The sequence below is a fragment of the Myxocyprinus asiaticus genome, chromosome 20 (assembly GCF_019703515.2).
Source record: "Myxocyprinus asiaticus isolate MX2 ecotype Aquarium Trade chromosome 20, UBuf_Myxa_2, whole genome shotgun sequence".
Classification (NCBI taxonomy): domain Eukaryota; kingdom Metazoa; phylum Chordata; class Actinopteri; order Cypriniformes; family Catostomidae; genus Myxocyprinus; species Myxocyprinus asiaticus.
In genome coordinates, this window is record NC_059363.1 from 29810716 (window position 1) to 29831005 (window position 20290).

The window sequence follows — 20290 nt, forward strand, 5'->3', positions numbered from 1 at the left end:
CTTTGTTTGTGTTCAGTAGAAGAAGAAAGTCATACACATCTGGGATGGCATGAGGGTGAGTAAATTATGAGAGAATTTAAATTTTTGTGTGAACTATCCCTTTAATCACAGAACATTATGCAGCCAATTCTCATAGTAAATGATAACTATGAATTAAATTATTGTTAACTATTGACAATTAGCTATTAAACATTAACATTATTTCCCCCACGTGTGCAGCTTATATCTATCGTATGCATGGCCTCGGTTGCAACAGCAAAAAAGGAAAGTCGTTTCAGAGGCGGTGCAGGTTACTATATTTTGAAGGTGCGCTCAGTAATTCTTTCCTCATTAAAAAAAGTTTTACACCTAAAGAAATTAATTTTAATTAAAAAAATATAAGTATAAAATCATAAGCACTCAAATGAGATGAAGACTCCAGTCAGATCAGAAACCTTATAAAAGCTGTTTTATTCTACATGGAGAGGGTCCACTCATGGGGGCTGACATGTTTGGATCACATGACCAGCTGAATACTACTCGCATAAACTTAGTAATCGTCCTGTTATCATAAGTTATCATAGCTCACTGTGAATAGTGAATTTTTAAAATGGCATCTGAAACTGAAATCAGTTGATTTTGAATGATGTTGCATCCATGCCGCTAGGTGTCAGTGTCCAAGATGATACAAATAAAAAAGTTACAGAGTGCACTTTTAACGAAAGATTACGAAGATGTTTTTTTCCCCCTTTGGAATAACGTGAACTGATGAATCGTACACAATAAGACGAGGAGCATGTTCTAAGAAATTAAATATTGTAGAGTGAATTTGGATTTCATGTTGACTTTAAGAGCCACGCACCTCTAAAAAGCGAGAAATGTCCCTCTTGTCGCTGACGCCCATGGCCACCACGTTTTCAAAGAGCCAGAAAAAAGGCCTGTTGTCTCCTTCTTTAGGTCGAGCCTCGTGTAACAGCCGGTAGAACTCAAAGAAAAGCCGCCCTGTGCCCTCTAAGAGAGCAGTGACAAAAAACAAGATGTAAACAACATTACATAGACAGAGACAGTGAGAGACAAACTCAATGCAACACATAACCATAAAAATGGCAAAATCAGCAAAGAAACACTGATATTTACAGTTATGCTCTATTGACATGAATGCAAAAGCTGAACACACAGACACACAGCACAATATTCTGTACCGTAGAGACCTTTCCTTGCAGGATTTACTATGGAGAGGTCATTGCACGGACTTCCACCTATGACAAGATCAAATGGACCCCATTCCTGGATCTGTGAGTGATACGGAAGAGAGAAAAAGAATAGACAGTAAATTAATACTGTGAAGTATTACAACTGTGCATAGTCAGGACACAAGTGTAACTACATTTTAAATTACACCGACACTATTACAATACATTTTTTTAAAGATTTATATATATATTTATATATATATATATATATATATATATATATATATATATATATATATATATATACTGTATTATATATACTGATCGACCACAACATTAAATCCACTGACAGGTGAAGTGAATAACATTGATTATCTCGTTACAATGGTACCTGTCAAGGGGAGGGATATATCAGGCAGCAAGTGAACAGTCAGTTCTTGAATTTCATGTGTGTGAAGCAGGAAAAATGGGCAAGCGTAAGGATCTGAGCGACTTTGACAGGGGCCAAATTGTGATGGCTAGACGACTGGGTCAGGGCATCTCCAAAACGGCAGGTCTTGTGGGATGTTCCCGGTATGCAGTGGTTAGTACCTACCAAAAGTGGTCCAAGGAAGGACAACCGGTGAACCGGTGACAGGGTCATGGGCGCCCAAGGCTCATTGATGCACGTGGGGAGCGAAGGCTAGCCCGTCTGGTCCGATCCCACAGAAGAGCTACTGTTGCACAAACTGCTGAAAAATGTAATGCTGGCCATGATAGAAAGGTGTCAGAACACATGTAGAGTCCATGACTCGACGGGTCAGAGCTGTTTTAGTGGCACTTGGGGGACCTGGTAAAACCACGATATTAGGCAGGTGGTTTTAATGTTGTGGCTGATCGGTGTATATATACACATGTATATATACGTATATAAATATATATATATATATATATATATATATATAAAATTACAAAGCATTATAATGAATATAGTAATATGCATGTTTTTTCTTTTAATTTTAAATTGGTATAATGCTGCATGCCAGATTCAAACTTGTGTCACCCGCATAAGAACAACAGCTGAATGTGTCAGTGCATGAACTAACCACATCGCCAATGAGAAAACTTAGGTGTGTGAACCAAGTATGAGGGAGCTAAGATGAAAGATGCTTGTGGACACTCACGTGTTTGCGGGTGACGTTCCTCACATCACCCACATACATGATGCGTCCCTGGTGCCGAACGATGCCCACAGTGATGGAGTCCTCACACACTTCTGAGGCCACGTAGCGCTCCACCTGGATCCCCAGCTCCTTTAGAACCAACAGCCCTAAAAAATTCACAAACACCTTGACATTTAAAAAATATATACAGTTTTTTGTATGCTTAATGTAAGTTTCATTCACTACATGGTAAATAGATGAATCGTTCTCCTCTCAGTCATAAATGTGCATATCACACGTAACGATCAGTCAACATGAAACGTCTTTCGAAACCTATTTTACATACATAATGTAGCATATTTTTTGGTGAAACAGGATATTTGAAAAAAATGATTAGAATATTTGAATTTTAAAATGTAAAAGAAATTTTATTATTTTTGTAAAATTAGGAAAAGTGTGAGTTTCATCCAGAATGGAACCAGACCTAAATGCAAGTCTGCAGTTGATTGTGGAAGACTACTCCGGAAACACGACGGCACTTACATTTGAGGAAGCTTTTCGACCGGGATGTACAGGCCAAAGGTTGAGTTACACTTGAGAGCATCTTGGCATGTCTCGATAATAATTGTCGTAACCTTTTTAATATTAAAATGAACCAAAGTTAAATTACTGAGTTAACTATTGGCAAGATGTATAAATACTGCATTACCTTCAACAGTAGCCAAATACAAGGTCTAAACAGCTATTTGGCTGTTGGTTAAAGGGATAGTTCAACCCAAAATGAAAATTCTCTCATAATTTACTCACCCTTATGCCATGCCAGGTGTGTCTGACTTTCTTTCTTCTGCAGAACACAAATTAAGATTTTAGAAGAACATTTCAGCTCTGTAGGTCCTCACAATGAAAGTGAATGGTGACCAGAACTTTGAAGGTCCAAAAAGCACATAAAGGCAGCATAAAAGCAATCCTTAAGACTCGAGTGGTTAAATTCATATCTTCAGAAGTGATATAATAGGTGTGGGTGAGAAACAGGTGAATATATAAGTCCACTCCACTTCCACATTCTTCTTCTTTTGTTTTTTGTCGATTCGTATTCTTCGTGCATATCGCCACCTACTGGTCGGGGCTGGTCAAAGGTGAAGATTTATAGTAAAAAAATGGTCTTAAATATTGATCTGTTTCTCACCCACACCTATCATATCACTTCTGAAGACATGGATTGAACCACTGGAGTCATATGGATTACTTGTATGCTGACTTTATGTGATTTTGGGCATTCAAAGTTCTGGTCACAATTTACTTGCACTGTATGAACCTACAGAACTGAGATATTCTACTAAGAATCTTCATTTGTGTTCTGCAGGGGAAAAAAAGACATACACATCTGGGATGGCATGAGGGTGAGTAAATAATAAGAGGATTTTCATTTTTTGGTGAACTATCCCTTTAACATTACACAGTGCAGCCTTGGTGGCATCAGCTGAAAAAGAAAGTTGTTTAAAATGCGAAACAAGTAAATACATTTTAATTAATAATTACAAAGACAATCCTTATTCCTCTTTGGAATAATGTGCACTGATGAATCTTACAGAATAAGACCAGGAACATGTATGAAGAGAGGTAATAGGGTTCATTTTGATTTGACATTGACTTTAAGTAGACCATCTATTGGGTCAACATTGCAATTGCAGTTAATCCTCACAATACTATCACATATTAGAATATGAGGGGTACAGAAGTATCGATGGGCGGCCCCTGTTACAGTTAAGCTAAGTGCACTTTAAAAGCCAGAATTAGTGTAATGTGATCAGCACTATTTTCTGCTGAGAGGATAAAAGGGAGGTCGGCCGTTCTTCACTAACCTGTTGCGATCCCATCAAAAAGTGACAGCACACGAATGGGCTTTCTGTTCTCTGCCAAAACCGGAGGGTAGAGCTTTGGTGGTTCCTGAAAGAGAAGGAAGGAGAAAGGACAGGGGACAAGAGGGACCATTAAAGCACCCTGTTTCTGTAATGAAAGAGTACCTGTCTGTACATACTGTCTGTAAGTAACAAAGAAGCCCTTTACGTTAAACCAGTCCAGTAACAAGGGGTTATTGTTGTAAAATGAATGCAGTATCGCTGGGCAGTTTCATTAACCATACTCATGTGATTACCTGTAGCTGCTTATCTGTGCTCTTTGTTAAACATCTCAGTATTCACTAACGTCAACAATAGTAAACGCTTGCCGACCTGTACTGTTTTCTCTACAAAGAATTGAGCATGTAAGCTAAAACTGTAAGATGTTAAGACTTATTTTTTGAGGCACAATGAACCGAAGATTATTTGGCTGTTCTTCAAGCACACTGGCTGTTAGCCAAGATGCTCCTTTTTCATTTGTTATGGAAAGCAAAGGGTTTAAGAGTCCTAAACCCTTTGCATCCAGACCAAATGAAACAGGAGCATCTTTATATCATCGCACAGTAAAACTCTCAAACTATTAAAAGGATAGTTCTCCCAAAATTGAAAATGTTATCATTATTTACTAACCCTCATATTATGAAAAGGCATGTTCACTATTCACTTTCATTTTAAGGAAAAAAAAAGATGCAATGAAAGTGAATGGTGACTGAGGCTAATATTCTGCCAAAAATATCTTGTTGTGCTTTCCTCACAAAAAGGACGCACTTCCAAGAATATGTGTTAACTCACCATCTGTAACAGCTGAGGAAAATGTGTCTCATGCTTTTTCCTTTGTTAATTAATCGTTAAAAGTTATTATCCATCGTCAACACAAGACTGATGTAAGGTCTGAATTTACAGACCACACGTGGAGTCGCATGCATTTGTTTACCTGTTAGCACTTGCTGTGCATATGGGTCTTGCTGTTATCCCTTTAGACCTGCTTTCTATGATGTCGTTTATAATAGGCCATTTTATTTAGTATGTTTATAAGTAGTATTCTGTAGTTTTAGATGATAAATTTGTATATCTGCTTAAGCTAAATTATTAAAAAATGTCATTGTTTTTGTCAATTTTTTTTAAATTATTTTATTTTGTTTTCCTATAAGCTGCAGTTAATACAGAAAACACACTAGACTACTAATATATATATGCTTATTCTGTGCAATATAAAACATTTTTCATGTCAACTCATCTTCATGATGTCCATCAACAGTGCACTATCACTTTAAATCAGCATAAGCAGCACAGCAAAAATAAATTTGGTGGCGAATCTCCCGCTGCAGTGCTGCTCACACGAAGCTTCTGCCTCGCATTGACGCACTTCTTCTTCTTCCGATGTAAATACACTAATTTGTTAACATGGATGCCGAAAAAAATATGCACTGCTTCTGTCCTGCTTCGGTGTGCAGTGTAAAACAGATGTTACATTCCAGGACAATGACAACATATCTGTTGAATGTTAGGGGCTGTTCAGATCAAACATGTTCTTGCATTAAAAAAAGCTGGGTTGGGGCCCGGGTAGCTCAGCAAGTAAAGACGCTGACTACCACCCCTGGAGTTCACGAGTTTGAATCCAGGGCGTGCTGAGTCACTCCAGCCAGGTCTCCTAAGCAACCAAATTGGCCCGGTTGCTAGGGAAGGTAGAGTCACCTGGGGTAACCTCCTCGTGGTCGCTATAATGTGGTTTGTTCTCGGTGGGGCGGGGTGAGTTGTGTATGGATGCCGCAGAGAATAGCGTGAAGCCTCCACACGTGCTATGTCTCTGCGGTAACGCGCTCAACAAGCCACATGAGTTGCGGAGGCAACTGAGATTCATCCTCCGCCACCCGGATTGAGGCGAGTCACAACGCCACCGCGAGGACTTAGAGCACATTGGGAATTGGGCATTCCAAATTGGAGAGAAAAGGGGAGAAAAAAAAGCTGGGCTGGGTAGGGCTGGGTATTGATGCAGATTTCCCGATTAGATTCCATTTCACAAGCTCTTGATTCAATTACGATTTCGTTTCGATATCGATTGATATGCGTATATTTCAGTTATAATGTCCACCTTGCTTCCATATGAAAGAGATTCTCTCCCAGATAATGCTTTTAATTATACAGGGGGCTGTCTAACTAGGTAAATCACAAAATTATTAATTTTACTAATTATATTTCATTAGTTTTTCAACATTTTGGTCACATTTTAACTTTTTAAAAATGAACAAATCCATGTATTCCATCAATACACATCGTATTTTATTGAATATACTATATTTTGTAACATGTTTATTGTTTACATGCATAATTTGTGCTATTAACAATTATTTATATTGATTTGTTGAACACTTGCTAAAACCGGTACTGTCTCTTTAAGAAAACCAGCTGTTCTACAAAGAGCGTCTGTAAATAAGCGCATATTAATGAGAGAGGACTCGAGTGGCTTTACGTCATCCATGCAATGTGCGATTAGAATTAAATGTTTTTTTTGTTTTTGATCAACAACTGACTGTAAAGAACCGAAAGGACATTAAAAGAGACGTTATTCAATGACAAATGCATTACACAATCGATTCAAATCAAAATTGAACTCTTAAGGACCACTTGTGAGTGAAATCGGAACATTTACTAGCCAGTAGCTAATCATAGACATTTTAGTTGCATTATTTGGTTGCAAATGCGAGTGATTTCCTCTCACTGAATAAAAGATCAATCTTGGGATTTAAGAATCGATACTAAGAAAAGATAATCATTATTTTAACCCAGTCCAAGTAGGTGTCTCAAAGAGTTCTTTTAATTTGACACCGGTTTTTAAAAATGCATCACTCCTGTGTGAGACGCTGACAACAAATTGGCTAGGCGCGCAATGTTGTTTACATAAATAAACATTGCAGATGGATGCAAAAATGTTTTATTGTTGAGTTCTACGATGCATTAAGTGAATTTGTATTGTCAAACAGGTTGTGTTTTTTAAGGTATGCTCAAATGTATTGGACCTGATGAAATGATTTTCAATTTTGCCTGCAATTTGCATTTTGCACTCTGGGGTGAACAGGCATTAAATGGGTAAACAAGAGAGTTGTTGTTTGATGTTGAAACTTTTCTAAAACTAGCAGAATCTAACTTCTAATGAACAGTGAAAACATTATGACCAGATTATCTTGTTTTAGCCTCTTGTTAAGACAATCCTTAACAAATTAAGTCATGAATTGCAGAAGAAAGCAATAATATTATTCTTTCTCATTGAGATTCTTCAAAGAGTAAAGTCACTTACAAAGTCCTGATCGTGATTGTTGGCAAAGAAGTGTTGCAGCCTACAAGGCCAGTCTGCCCGGCGCTCCAGCAGGCCGTATTGAGCTTTTGGTCCACACATATAGCAGTTCCACGGGTCCTCTTTAATAGCTGCCTGCGCTGCGCCGGGCCCCACCAACAGATCCACACATTCCACGCAGAAACACCTGCAGACGACACAAGAGGATATATGCTGCATTATGACTTAACAGAGACAACACTAATTCTACAACAATAATCTTCAATGATTGTCTTACCTGCAGCAGTTATTGTTTCCACACATGAGCACTTCTCTCCCCCCACAGCAGATCGTACAATAGGACTGGTACCCATCATCGTCATATTGATATGCACATTCTAGGAAGCAGTTCTACAACACAGCAGACACAGAAATATTAACTATTTTTTATAAATGAGTTGTGGGCACACATGGCTAACAAAAATGTAAAAATATTTGGCATAATAAAATTGTTCGGGTGAAGAAAAAATATGAGATTGACATTTATGGGTCAATGATGTGATGCTCAGTTTTTTGTCCAGATCTATTACGTTATTCAAAAATACATTACAAAAGCAATTCACACAACACAATTATTTGAACACACCTTTACTATGATAAACATGCATTCAATTTCTGAGTTCACAGACACTTTGATATTTTTTTCTGGGGTTTGAAGTAAAAAATGTCTAAGTCACTGTCCGGAGACATGGAAATAATAATAATAATAATAATAATAATAATAATAATAATAATAATAAAGTAATTAAAAGCTGAAATGTTTCAAAGCACAGGCAGTTTGGAATAACCTGTTATTAATATTTCTTTAAAAAATCAGCAGTGAGAATTTTTGCTTTCAAATATTAATAATACTTAAAAAAAACTTTTGTCCATCAAATCAAAGTCAGGTGGTGTAACCAACATGCAGGTAGACATTCTGTTGTCATGTGAAAACAAAACCATAAATCTGAGGCCGCCCCTTTAGATGCTCATGACTGTGTGTGAAGTAAAAAATAAAATAAAAAAAAATCTGACATTTTAACATTTTTGACATCTTTATGAAAAGGCACATTTTGTTTAGGTCATGTGGTGTAACCCTAAGAAACCTATTGATATGTATGACTAAAAAATTCATGATACTTGTAAAAAATTACAATTACAAATTAAATTAAGAATTTTAAAAGAATTATGATTGTGTTTAATTTGTTATTCTCTCTTGTTAGAACAACAGGATTTGACCTTTAAGTACCTTTTTTGGGGGTGGGATTTTCTCCCCTTTATCTCCCAATTTGGAATGCCCAATTCCCAAAAAAGTCCTCGTGGTTGTGTAGTGATTTGCCTCAATCTGGGTGGCAGAGGACGAATCCCAGCTGCCTCTGTGTCTGAGACTGTCAACCTGCACATCTTATCATGTGGCTTGTTGAGTGTGTTGCCATGGAGATATAGTGTGTGTGGAGGCTTCACACCATCCACTGCAGCATCCACGCTCAACTCACCAAAAGCCCCACTGAGAATGAACCACATTATGGCGATCCCGAGGAGGTTACCCCATGTGACTCTACCCTCCATAGCAACTGGACCAAATTGGTTGCTTAGGAGACCTGGCTGGAATCACTCAGCACATCCTGGGATTCGAACTAGCACGCTAGCGAACTCCAGGAGTGGTAGCCAGTGTGCTACCCAGGCCCCCCCTGACCTTTAAGTACCTTAATCATTGACTCAGCTGGTCTTAGTACTGTTTTAGTATCTCTGTCTAATATCTTGGTATAAAGTTCAGCTTAAGGTTCTTAGTTTATTTGCTTAGCTACCTATATATACAAATTTATTTTCAAAAGTCGCTCTTCACAAAAAAAAAAAAAAAAGTATCTGTCAAGACCATAAAGCATATATAATATATGGAAATGATCAAAAGTATACACGCAGGTTAACAAAGCAGTCCTAAAGGAAGTAGGAAGCAGGAATTTCCTGGCTTTACCTTACAGCTTTGGCACATTCCTCCGGTGAAGAGTGGATGCTCCAGGGAAACATTAAGGCTGCCACAGGAGATGCAGATGTCTAAAAGTGTTCAAAGAGAGAGAGATATTACCAGAGGCTCTACCACCACCAGACAGAGAGCTATGACACAACACAACAAAAACATACATACCTTCAATGTTTCTACATTTTTGACGAACTTCGTATACAAGTCTCTCTGAAAAACAACAGAAAATAAAATAAATAGTTGTTTAAAACTTGGAAAACCTCCCAGCATTTCAAGACATTTGGCCAATTTTGAACATTGATTTCTATCAAATGACTTGTGGGACTTAACTGGCTTACCATGACATAACTTTGTAACAACATATTTTTTTTATTGAAAACACAACTGTGTTCACTTGACATGAACATTACTTTCAGAAATAATGTAAATGGGGCTGGGCAATATATCAAATATTGAGGATATATTTGCAATGACTTTCCTGGCAATATAAAATGACGCAACATTGTGATTGTCACAATTCTTTTAATCCACTTTTTTATTTGGCCATTACGTTTCCAAAGATCCCTAGCGCCTCTGACTTAAACTTTCATAGTAAAAATACAATTTAAGTTGGTAAATTTGATTCAATGAATCAATTCAAAACTCTGATTCTACTATTCGATTCCATCAGCACTTAAAAATGTTCATGGAGGTTGCTGTATGGCATTTTTTATACAGTATATTAAAATATTTAGTAAAATTAGGGCTGTCAATCGATTAAAATTTGTAATCAAATTAATTAACGAATTAACGCATTAAATCGACAGCCCTAGTAAAAATGTATGTAAATAAGGTAAATATTTCTGCTTATCACTATGTATTGTTATATTGGTGCATTTAAATAAAACGCTAAAATATAATTTTTCCAGGGGCCTGGGTAGCTCAGCGAGTAAAGACACTGACTACCACACCTGGAGTCACGAGTTCGAATCCAGGGCGTGCTGACTGACTCCATTCAGGCTTCCTAAGCAACCAACTGGCCCGGTTGCAAGGGTGGATAGAGTCATGTTGGGTTAACCTCCTCGTGGTCGTTATAATGTGGTTCTTGCTCTCGGTGGGGAGTGTGGTGAGTTGTGCGTGGATGCTGCAGAGAATAGTGTGAGCCTCCACACACGCAAGGTTTTCGCGGTAACAAGCTCAACCAGCCACAGGATAAGATGCGCAGATTGACTTTCTCAGACGCAGAAGCAACTGAGATTCGTCCCCCGCCATCCAGACTGAGGTGAGTCACTACAACACCATGAGGACTTAGAGAGCACATTGGGAATCGGGCATTCCAAATTGGGGAGAAAAATAAATAAATAAATTATATATATATAATTTGTATATATATATATATATACTTTTTCCTTATGTTCATTTAGTGTAAAACAATGTAAAGAACATGACTTGACACTTGTTTTTATATAGATTCTGACTGTATTTTACTCCTTGCATTAAACATCTTGAATCTAATTGATGACTATATATATATATATATATATATATATATATATATATATATATATATATTCTTAACTACTGTATATCGTCCAGCCCTTGCTATAATATGCTAAATATAAAATTTGCACTAAAACCATTACACTAGTGCACTTTTCCAAATGGAGTGAAACATGGCTATACATGTAACCCACAAAGGAGATAATTAAAAGTCTGCTGCTCTAGTTTTTCTCTATTTGATTAATTAATAAAGCTCCCTGCTGATTTTACAGCTTGTCTCCTTATTACTACTATTATTTTTACAGCTATAAAACATGGGAACTTCTTTTGAAACATTAGGCATTTAATATCATAATAAACACAAATGGGCACTCACAGAAAACACATGCACACAAAAGATAATAATTATAATAATTATAATAATTATAGCACTGAGCGATGAATTTTGTTTTAATGACATTACAATTGCAGTTTTGTGGCTTTTAGTCTAAGTCTATTAGCTCTGAAACAATCTATATGCTAGTATACTCCAAGTTGATAAAAAGAACTTTCAGCAGATATACAAATGTAAAATTATCCACTTTTTCGCTGTCCTGTTATCGACAAAGCAAAAATGCATACAAATGTTTTTGCTGTCTCTTGCCCGTTTCCATTCAAATGGCCTCTTAACAATAAAATGGTGTACGTCATGACGTCATTCTTTAAAAAAACACTTTTTTTTTTGTTTTGGTTTAGTGCAAAAGAAATCTGCCTTTGAGCCATTTCCATACAACATTTTGTGCAAATCGCAAATTGTGTACCTTTCGCATCCCAGATGCCCCCACATGTGTAAAATGGATAGAATGTTGAGACAATTTATTGAAATTGGACAGCTTGCTGTTTAATTTTACATAACCGCAATAGTAGGAAATATCAGAATACAGCATTGAAATGGAGCTCGTCTGTATCTGGGATTATTTGAAGAAACCGACTGGAATAAATGCTCCTCCCCATCAATTCTCCAGGAAGGCCAAATAAGTGCCCCACTTCCTGCCATAATCACCCAAAACTGCCCAGCCGTCTATGTGATAACTCCTCAAAAGCCGCCACTCTGCCCAACTCGGTGCACCTCTCATGAAATGAGGGCGCACCCGGAGACTTCCATCCCCTAAGAATCACCTGCCTGCCAATCATCACGCAGGTAAGGACCCAGTTTTTTATATGTTTATTTATTATATTAATACCCACCCCCTCACCCAAAATACAAAGTCTGGGGCAGAATAAAATCTGAGTGCTCAAGACCTCACAGATAAAACTCTGAACCCCCGACCAAAACTCTTGAATCTTAGTACAGGACCAAAAAACATGGGCTATGTCCCCATCCTCCAACTGGCATCTCCAGCAAGTAGGTGTGTCTTTAAGGCCAAGCCTATACAATCTAGAGGAAGTCCAATAAAAACTATGCAGAATCTTAAATTGAATGAGGCGCAACCTTGCATCCCTAGACACAGACTTGACATTTTTAAAAATCCTACCCCATTCTCCATCTTCCAGTATTAAATTCAAGTCTCTCTCCCATAACTTCTTAAGAGATGTTAAAACCCCATCCCCTAGACTCTGAATTAGCCAGGAATAGTACACTGATGCTTCATGTCCTTTTCTAAAAGCAGCAAGCACCATCTAAAGAGTGTCTGCCACTTTAGGGGGCTGCGTACTACACCCAAATCTGGTATAGAGTAGATGGCGCAGCTGTAAGTACATGAAGAATTGAGATCTGGGAATCCCAAACTGCTGTATAATATTTTCAAAGGATCTCAGCACTCCATTTTCATACAGGTCACCCAGCGTAGCAACTCCTTTCTCAGTCCATTCTGTCCAGCAGAAAGGTGACTTGTTAAAGCACGATTTAGGGTTTAACCAAATACTTGTGGCAACGTTCAGATAAATGTCCAAATTGAACACACAAGAAATTTTGTCCATACTAAATGCATGTGCGAGATAACGGGATGTGTCTTTACTTCTCTGGGCAGCTTGGTAGAAAGACTTTGCAATGGCAAGATAGGGGCAAGAACATCCTGTTCAATAAAGAGCCAGGGAGGAGCTCTCTCAGGTGGAAGCGACCAATGCGCCAAATGTCTGAGACCAAAAGCATAATAGTAAAACAAAATCTTGGGGAGACCTAACCCACCTTTGTCAATTGGTCAGTGTAACTTGTTAAAATGTATCCGAGGACGTTTAGCATTCCAGATAAAGGATACAGCTATACCATCAAATTATTTAAAATAAAAGAGGGGAACTTCAATGGGGAGAGACTGTAGTAGGTAGTTGAATTTTGGAATACAATTCATTTTAATAACATTAACCTTCCCAATCATAGATAAATGTAATGAAGCCCACCTGCCCACATCACTCGAAAACCTTTTTATTAAGGGGTCAAAATTAACTTAAAACAAATTTTCAAGGAATTAAATGCACAAATACTTCATGCCCTGTTTGGGCCACTGGAGGGTGCCCGGCTGGAAAGCCGTTACTGGGCCGTAAACTGCCAGAGCCAAAGCTTCGGATTTAGACCAACTGACTCTGTATCCTGAGAACTTAGAAAAGGAATTAACAATTCTGTGGAGGCAAGGCATAGATCTAGTAGGGTTGGAGACGAATAATAAAATATCATCTGCGTAAAGCAAACGCTTATGCGCCACACCTCCCGCCACCACCCCTGTATAATTATCCTCATTTCATCCACCCTGTCGGGTGCCCCATCCAGAGTAAAATAATCTTAAATTAATCTATTTGTTTGTACCGCCACTACCGGGTGTCTATAAAGTTACTTAATCCATCCAATAAAAGTATTCCTGAACCCGTACATTTCCAAAATCTTAAAAAATAATCCCATTCTACCATATAAAACGCATTTTTGCTGTCAAGTGAGATGGCAGCGACCGGAGTCTGATCATTCGCCACTGACCACATGATATTAATGAAGCGCCTAATGTTATCATGAGAACTACGGCCCCGAATATAACCCACTTGCTCTATATGTATAAGAGAAGTCATAACTTTACTCAATCGATTAGCCAAAATGTTTGACAATATTTTTACGTCTGACTGGGTCAGGGAAATTGGACGGTAACTCTTACACTCGCTTGGATCTTTGTCCTTTTTAAGAATCAGACTAATCCGGGCTTGTGTCATGGTTGGCGGAAGTTTTCCATTTTTAATGATTCCGTATAAACTTCTAACAAAAATGGAGCTAGTTCTGTAGCATAAGATCTAAAAAATTCAGCAGCAAAGCTGTCTGGCCCCGGAGCCTTGCCTGTAGGCAAGGCCTTAATTACCTCGCCAAGCTCCTCCAAGGTTATCTCAGAATCAAGTTAATTTTTTTGCTCAGTCGTCAGTTTAGGGAGTTCTAATGGTTCCACAAAGTTTCTAATATCTTCATCAGTAGACGAAGACGTGGAACTATAAAGATCAAGATAGAATTCTTGAAAGGCATTATTAATATCAATGGCTGAGGTAAATATTTCACCACCAGCAGATTTCACTGAGGGAATGGTAGAAAAATATCCTCTCTGCTTTACATATCTAGCCAAAAGCTTCCCTGCTTTGTCCCCCGACTCAATGTATGACTGTCTTGCCCTGAATAGCCAAAACTCCATCTTCCGCGACAAAATAGTATTATATCTGTATTTCAATCGGGTCAATTCTCTGAGGCCATCAGATGAAATTTGGTGCTTCAGCTCTGCCTCTGCACTTTTAATATTCCCTTCCAACTCCATGAGTTCTCGTGCTTTGGATTTTTTGATGAATGTGGCATACTGTATGATCCAACCCCTAAGAACTGCCTTAAGTGCCTCCCAAGCCACACCCACAGAAGATACTAAGGACCAGTTGGTCTCCATATAAACATAGATTTCAGCCTTTTACATTTGTTGGAATTCAGGATTTTGCAAAAGGGATACATTAAAGCACCAACTTAATGATTTATTTTTCTACATATGTGGCAATACCTCTAAACTCACCAGGGCGTGATCTGAGACTAAGATGTTTCCAATTGAGCAATCAACAACAGATGAAATGAGGGACTTAGATATATAAAAAAAATCTATTCTAGAATAAATCTTATGGACTGATGAAAAAAATGTATAGCCCCTCCCATATGGGTTTAAAAGTCTCCAAATATCTATAAGACCAAGATTTTTACACATCCTGTGAAGCGTCAAGGTTGCTCTAGGGGGCTTACACAATTTTGCTTCACTATGATCAAGGACTGAATCCATCAATAGATTAAAGTTTCCTCCCAATATTATATCATGAGGGGTGCCAGTGGTTTGCAACATCCCTTCAAGATCTATAAAAAAAACCCTGATCATCAGCGTTAGGTGCACAAATATTAGCCAAAATCAACCTTTGCCCCTGAATTTCTGCTAAAACAATAATGACTCTTCCTAATTTATCTTTAGTTTGTTTGAGACATTTGAATTGTAGATGTTTACTTATCAATGTAATGACTCCCCTGCTCTTACTTGAGGCAGCCCTAAAGAAAACATGCCCACCCCATATCTTCCCAAATTTTTCAGCTTCCTGTGGGGAAAGATGCTTTTCTTGAAGAAACACTATATAATATTTCTTACATTTAAGAAAGGAAATAACCTTCCTTCTTTTTATGGGGTGCCCCAACCCATTCACATTCCACGTGGAGAGAGAAAATCCACTCATATTAACATTTAACATTTTGACATATTAGAAAAAATAGATTTTGTGTCAAAAACAAAATTATAAAGACCACATTCCAACATTAGTGCAACAATCAAACCCCGAACTTTCCCCAGAACAAAACGTGCACATTAACCCTGCGCACGTCAGCACCAAACTCAAACAGCCCATGTATGCCTACGAAAGCCCCCGTGACAACTTTGCCATCGGATTGCTCCCAAGTGTGACCCCTACGTCACTACATCGACACAACATCGAGTGAGTGACAGATAGGGAACATGTAGATTCATCTACTTAACTGTCTCAAAGGTGTGTTCCTCCACATAACAAGCTTCAACCGCTAGCTGACAAAAACAAACAAAAAAACGGGCCGTTCATTTCTTCGGGCAGTCAAACTCACTCCAATGTCCTGCAAGAAATATTCCACAAAACAAACTCCAGCCGCTAGGCGGAACCAGCACAAAATGAAACTAAAAAGGCACCCAGTTTGCTCGGACAGTCAAGTGAATTTTCTGTGAGACAGGTCCACTTGGCGGCAACATGAAAATCACCAAATGGCTTACTCACTCCAATGTCTTTATGAAAGACAATGCTTGCTGTGGGCATGTAAATTATCAGCCATTTTTAGTATCTATTCTCAGTTTGGCTGGAAACATCAGTGCAAAAACGACCTTCCGTTGATGTAAGAGATTCTTGCATTCCTTGAATCGATCAAGTTTCTCTCTTGTCGAATTCACAAAGTCTGGGAACAAGAAAATTTTGTGGTTCTTCCAAGAAAGCCTTCCTTTACTCCTCGCCTCGCGTAACACAAGATCTTTATCGGATGATCTCAGAAATTTGGCCAGAATTGATCGGGGCCTATCTCCCTCCATGGATCTGCAAGCCGGGGCTCTGTGAGCTCGCTCAATTTCCAGCTTATGGCCTGTTATGTCAAGCAGACTCGGGAAGAGCTCGTCTAGCAATTTCACCATATCTCGGCCTTCCTCATGCTCAGGAATTCCAACAATTCGGAAGTTGTTTCATCGATTACCATTCTCCAAATCCTCCAATTTTTCCCAAACGCACTGTAAATCTGCCTTGGTCGCTAGCGGATTAGCAGATAATTCCCTCTCCGATGACTCCAGATAATCGATACGTTTCTCGACGTCCGACAATCTCGTAATCAACTAAGAGAATTTCGTCTCCATGGAAGTGATTGATCGATGTATTACAGCCAGATCCTCCAAGTCTGCAACGACATTCGCCAGCATTACAGACACATTCATTAATTCACGCCGGATTTCTTTCAGTTCACCGTCCGAATTGGGGCTTTCGGCCTGCTGCTGAGGGGAATCAGCTTGAGCACATAAGTGTCTTTTAATATCTCCAGAGCCCGAGGATTTTGAATTTTTGACATATTGTCTTCCTAGAACAGTTGAAAATCAGGGTGTATCGAATCTCACCGGTTTATGACACAAATAGTTTTAAAACTAGCAAAGTGCGCAGAGCTCGCCGATCACACATCCACTCCTCGCATGGCGTCACATTACTCTGATTTTTGCTTTTTTTAAGAATAGGAGGAACAAGTTGTAATTTATTTTTGTGGTAATGAACATTTTGCCACAAATGCTGTCGATTGAGCTTAACTTGTATTGAACCCGGAACATTCCTTTAAGTTACTCCCTTCATATCCCTTTTCTCTTATTTATTTTGATCTGTATTATAATTATTTTTGGCACTTTTGTTTAATCCCCTTGGCGCTGAATTTTATTTCTCTTTTTGCGTTTCTGTTCTGAAAACTCGTGCCTGTTATTGCAATACAATAAAAAAGAAGTGCATCTTCTCATTGGCCAACATCCACTTCAGGCACTCTGAGAACTTAAATAACCATAAGATATGCTAAAACTTTTTGCGCAATAAATCCTTGGATGGAAACGTAGTTATTGACAGTCTTACCCTTCTAGGAAAATGGAGCAAAATACTGATGACTCATACTGCACTATACTGATTTATGTCCAATCATACAGTATGCGTTCTATAATGAGAATGTCCCTCCCCCTAAAACCACCTGCAACTAGCCAAAGTTCAGGGCTGTAAACTAAAACCCACTGGCTATTTAAAAAACAACAACACTCAGGACAAAAATCTGTGCATGTCAATCCATTTAATGGGGTTTTAAAAGAGAGATTACTTTGTTTTATGGTCCATTGTTTTTTCAAACGTAGTGAAGAAAGATTTCCTTTAAAGGGCCATTTTCAAAAGCTTTTGAGCAACAATTTAATCCAGGATGTGTCTCCTTAACATTGTAGGATTATTTGAGACCCCTGTCATAGTTCCTGACACACCTTCCTGTGTTTACACTGCCGGCTCAGTAGATCAGTCTGATAATCAAGATTTAGCTAGTGTGGGTGTGTGTGGTGTGAACTCGCTGCCCCTGTTTCAGTGTGAGTATCCGCTCACCTCGAGTCCTCTCATCGATGATGTCTTTGACCTTGGGTTTCTCTGTCGCTGTGCTCTTGCGAGGCTTTTTGGCTGGTGGGGGCATGTAGGTCGCCGCCTCTGGCTCCACCCACATCTCTGGGTACACTTCCTTGTATGGGTTACGCTCCTCTGAAAAAAGGCACAACTGTATGTATTACACTTGTGCACTAGATTCGCTAATGGATTATTTGATGTATCAATGTACAGTTCATGTTTGTAGGTTAGGAATGTCTTTTTGTTAGACCAGTAGGAGAGGAGGAAAAATTGGAACGCACAATAAATCTAACATTAGTAATAACTAACTGCACAATGCACTCACCATGGCCATTTCAAGTTTGTGCAAACACAATACAATCCTTTTTTCATTTCAAAATAAATAAAGTTTCAATTACGATTGACCTAGACATTTATTTAACATTTGATATTATTACTCTTTCATACTTTTTAAAGACTGGCCGAAAATGACCAGGGTTAATCGTGATTATTTTATTCAACAACATATTTTTAATTATTTCTACTTCTACTTTAATTATTAATTACTTCAAGAATAGATTGTACCTGTGCAGTGTAAAGCACCGTACAAAATACATTTGAATTGAAAATGTTTTGCTTCAGGTTTATATATATCTAATATTGTACTAATATTGTGTAGTAAAAGATAAGCTGTCAGCTTAATACAGAATAAATGCTTTCTAGATAATATTTAATAGTTTCTTTTGTCTTTATTGCGATAACAATATAAAAGCCAATTATTCAATTATGCAAACAACATGTTGTCTTTATAATATCACACTTACTATTTCTGTCACCCAGTATAAATGTGTTATTACACATAAAAATAAATAGCTGGGGCTCCTTGCAATGGGATCATAATGTCTGGGGGTCCTTGGCATCGTAAAGTTTGAAAACCTCTTCTCTAGTGCATGATGAACACAAAAAGGACAACTAAACATGCACATCTACAACTGCTGATGTTAAAGTGTGGATGAGGTTGAGATTTTAAACTACTCTTGCATTTCACTCATGTTCCACTTATCTACTTAGAGAGTGCATTTCGGTTATACTTTAGGTTTTAAAGTTTGTTAAAATTTGTAACAAGTTAGATAGTCTTTTTCACTGAAACACTGAACGACCAATAATGTTTCATGTACAACCACCAGCCAAAAAACTGAAGGGGACAGACATTCAGGATTTCTTTCATAGATGTCACAATAATCATAGTATACATCAAAACAATATATTGTTCTTTGACTTTTCCATGTTTTTTGTTTGGCCAGTATATTGAATTTAGAATGGTAGTGGTGATGTTCATGGCATATCTATTTTAGAAAAAAAAGAAAAAGATCAGTGACCAAGTCACCAACAGTATAGAGAGAGAGGTGAACAAGCTTCTGAAATTGTTCAGATAAGATCATATTTGAAACAGACATTAATGAATTATTTTGTGCTTTGATTCTTTGGTTCTGGCTGACTGGACCAATGTTTGAAATGTTCAAACAGTCATTAAATTATATGATAATTCTTTTGTTTAATATGAAAATGTTCATTTATATATGGTTTCTTCATTTTAGTTCTAATTATTAAAGTTATATCATAATGATATCACACATTCTTAAAATCAAACACGTGACACGGCACAATGGACGCTTCCAGTGTAGAAAGCATCATTGATTATAATGGGTTCTATTGCTTTTGACACGACGTGCTGCTCATGTCAGGTGTAGACAGGTGTAGAATGAGTCTTCAGATCGTTCCTACGCCCCTGGTTATTAACTAATGTTATTTTGTAAATATAAAATATAATTTTTCAGACATCTGAGGTACAATTTCAAAGGTTTAGGCTAAACATTTTATGAATAAATGAGCACAAACCAAAAACCAATCTCTGCTATCCCTTACTTTCTAGCCAGCTTTAACTCCTGGAAGACTGACATTGAAAGCAAAGATTCTTCAAACTAAGGAACTGTGACATAAACCACCATAAATTTCATCAGGTTGAACAAATCTAGTCATAAACAATCTTACATTGACTCAAAACAGGAAGGTAAACAAAAAACTTGGAAACCTTTGAATGGGAAACCTTTCCCCTAGAGTCAAGTCAGGTCAAGGCAAGTCAGCTTAACTTGCTAGAAGTGTGACTGCTTGAAGACACTTAA

General features: G+C 37.9%; 1 protein-coding gene across 5 annotated transcripts in view; it reads right to left on the minus strand.

Annotated features, from left to right (window-relative positions):
- The window catches only part of LOC127411308 (DNA (cytosine-5)-methyltransferase 3A-like), an 87627-nt gene that overhangs the window by 5393 nt on the left and 61944 nt on the right, over window positions 1-20290 (minus strand). For 4 of the 5 annotated variants that reach the window (XM_051646791.1, XM_051646792.1, XM_051646789.1 and 1 more), the window contains 9 exons: window positions 18114-18263; window positions 9669-9713; window positions 9498-9577; window positions 7782-7894; window positions 7508-7691; window positions 4177-4261; window positions 2336-2481; window positions 1182-1272; window positions 842-990 (listed from right to left, as the gene is read on the minus strand). In XM_051646791.1, the coding sequence (XP_051502751.1) occupies window positions 842-990; window positions 1182-1272; window positions 2336-2481; window positions 4177-4261; window positions 7508-7691; window positions 7782-7894; window positions 9498-9577; window positions 9669-9713; window positions 18114-18263 (1043 nt within the window). The remainder of the gene's footprint in view (window positions 1-841; window positions 991-1181; window positions 1273-2335; window positions 2482-4176; window positions 4262-7507; window positions 7692-7781; window positions 7895-9497; window positions 9578-9668; window positions 9714-18113; window positions 18264-20290) is intronic. The other variant, XM_051646790.1, reaches the window with a different exon arrangement.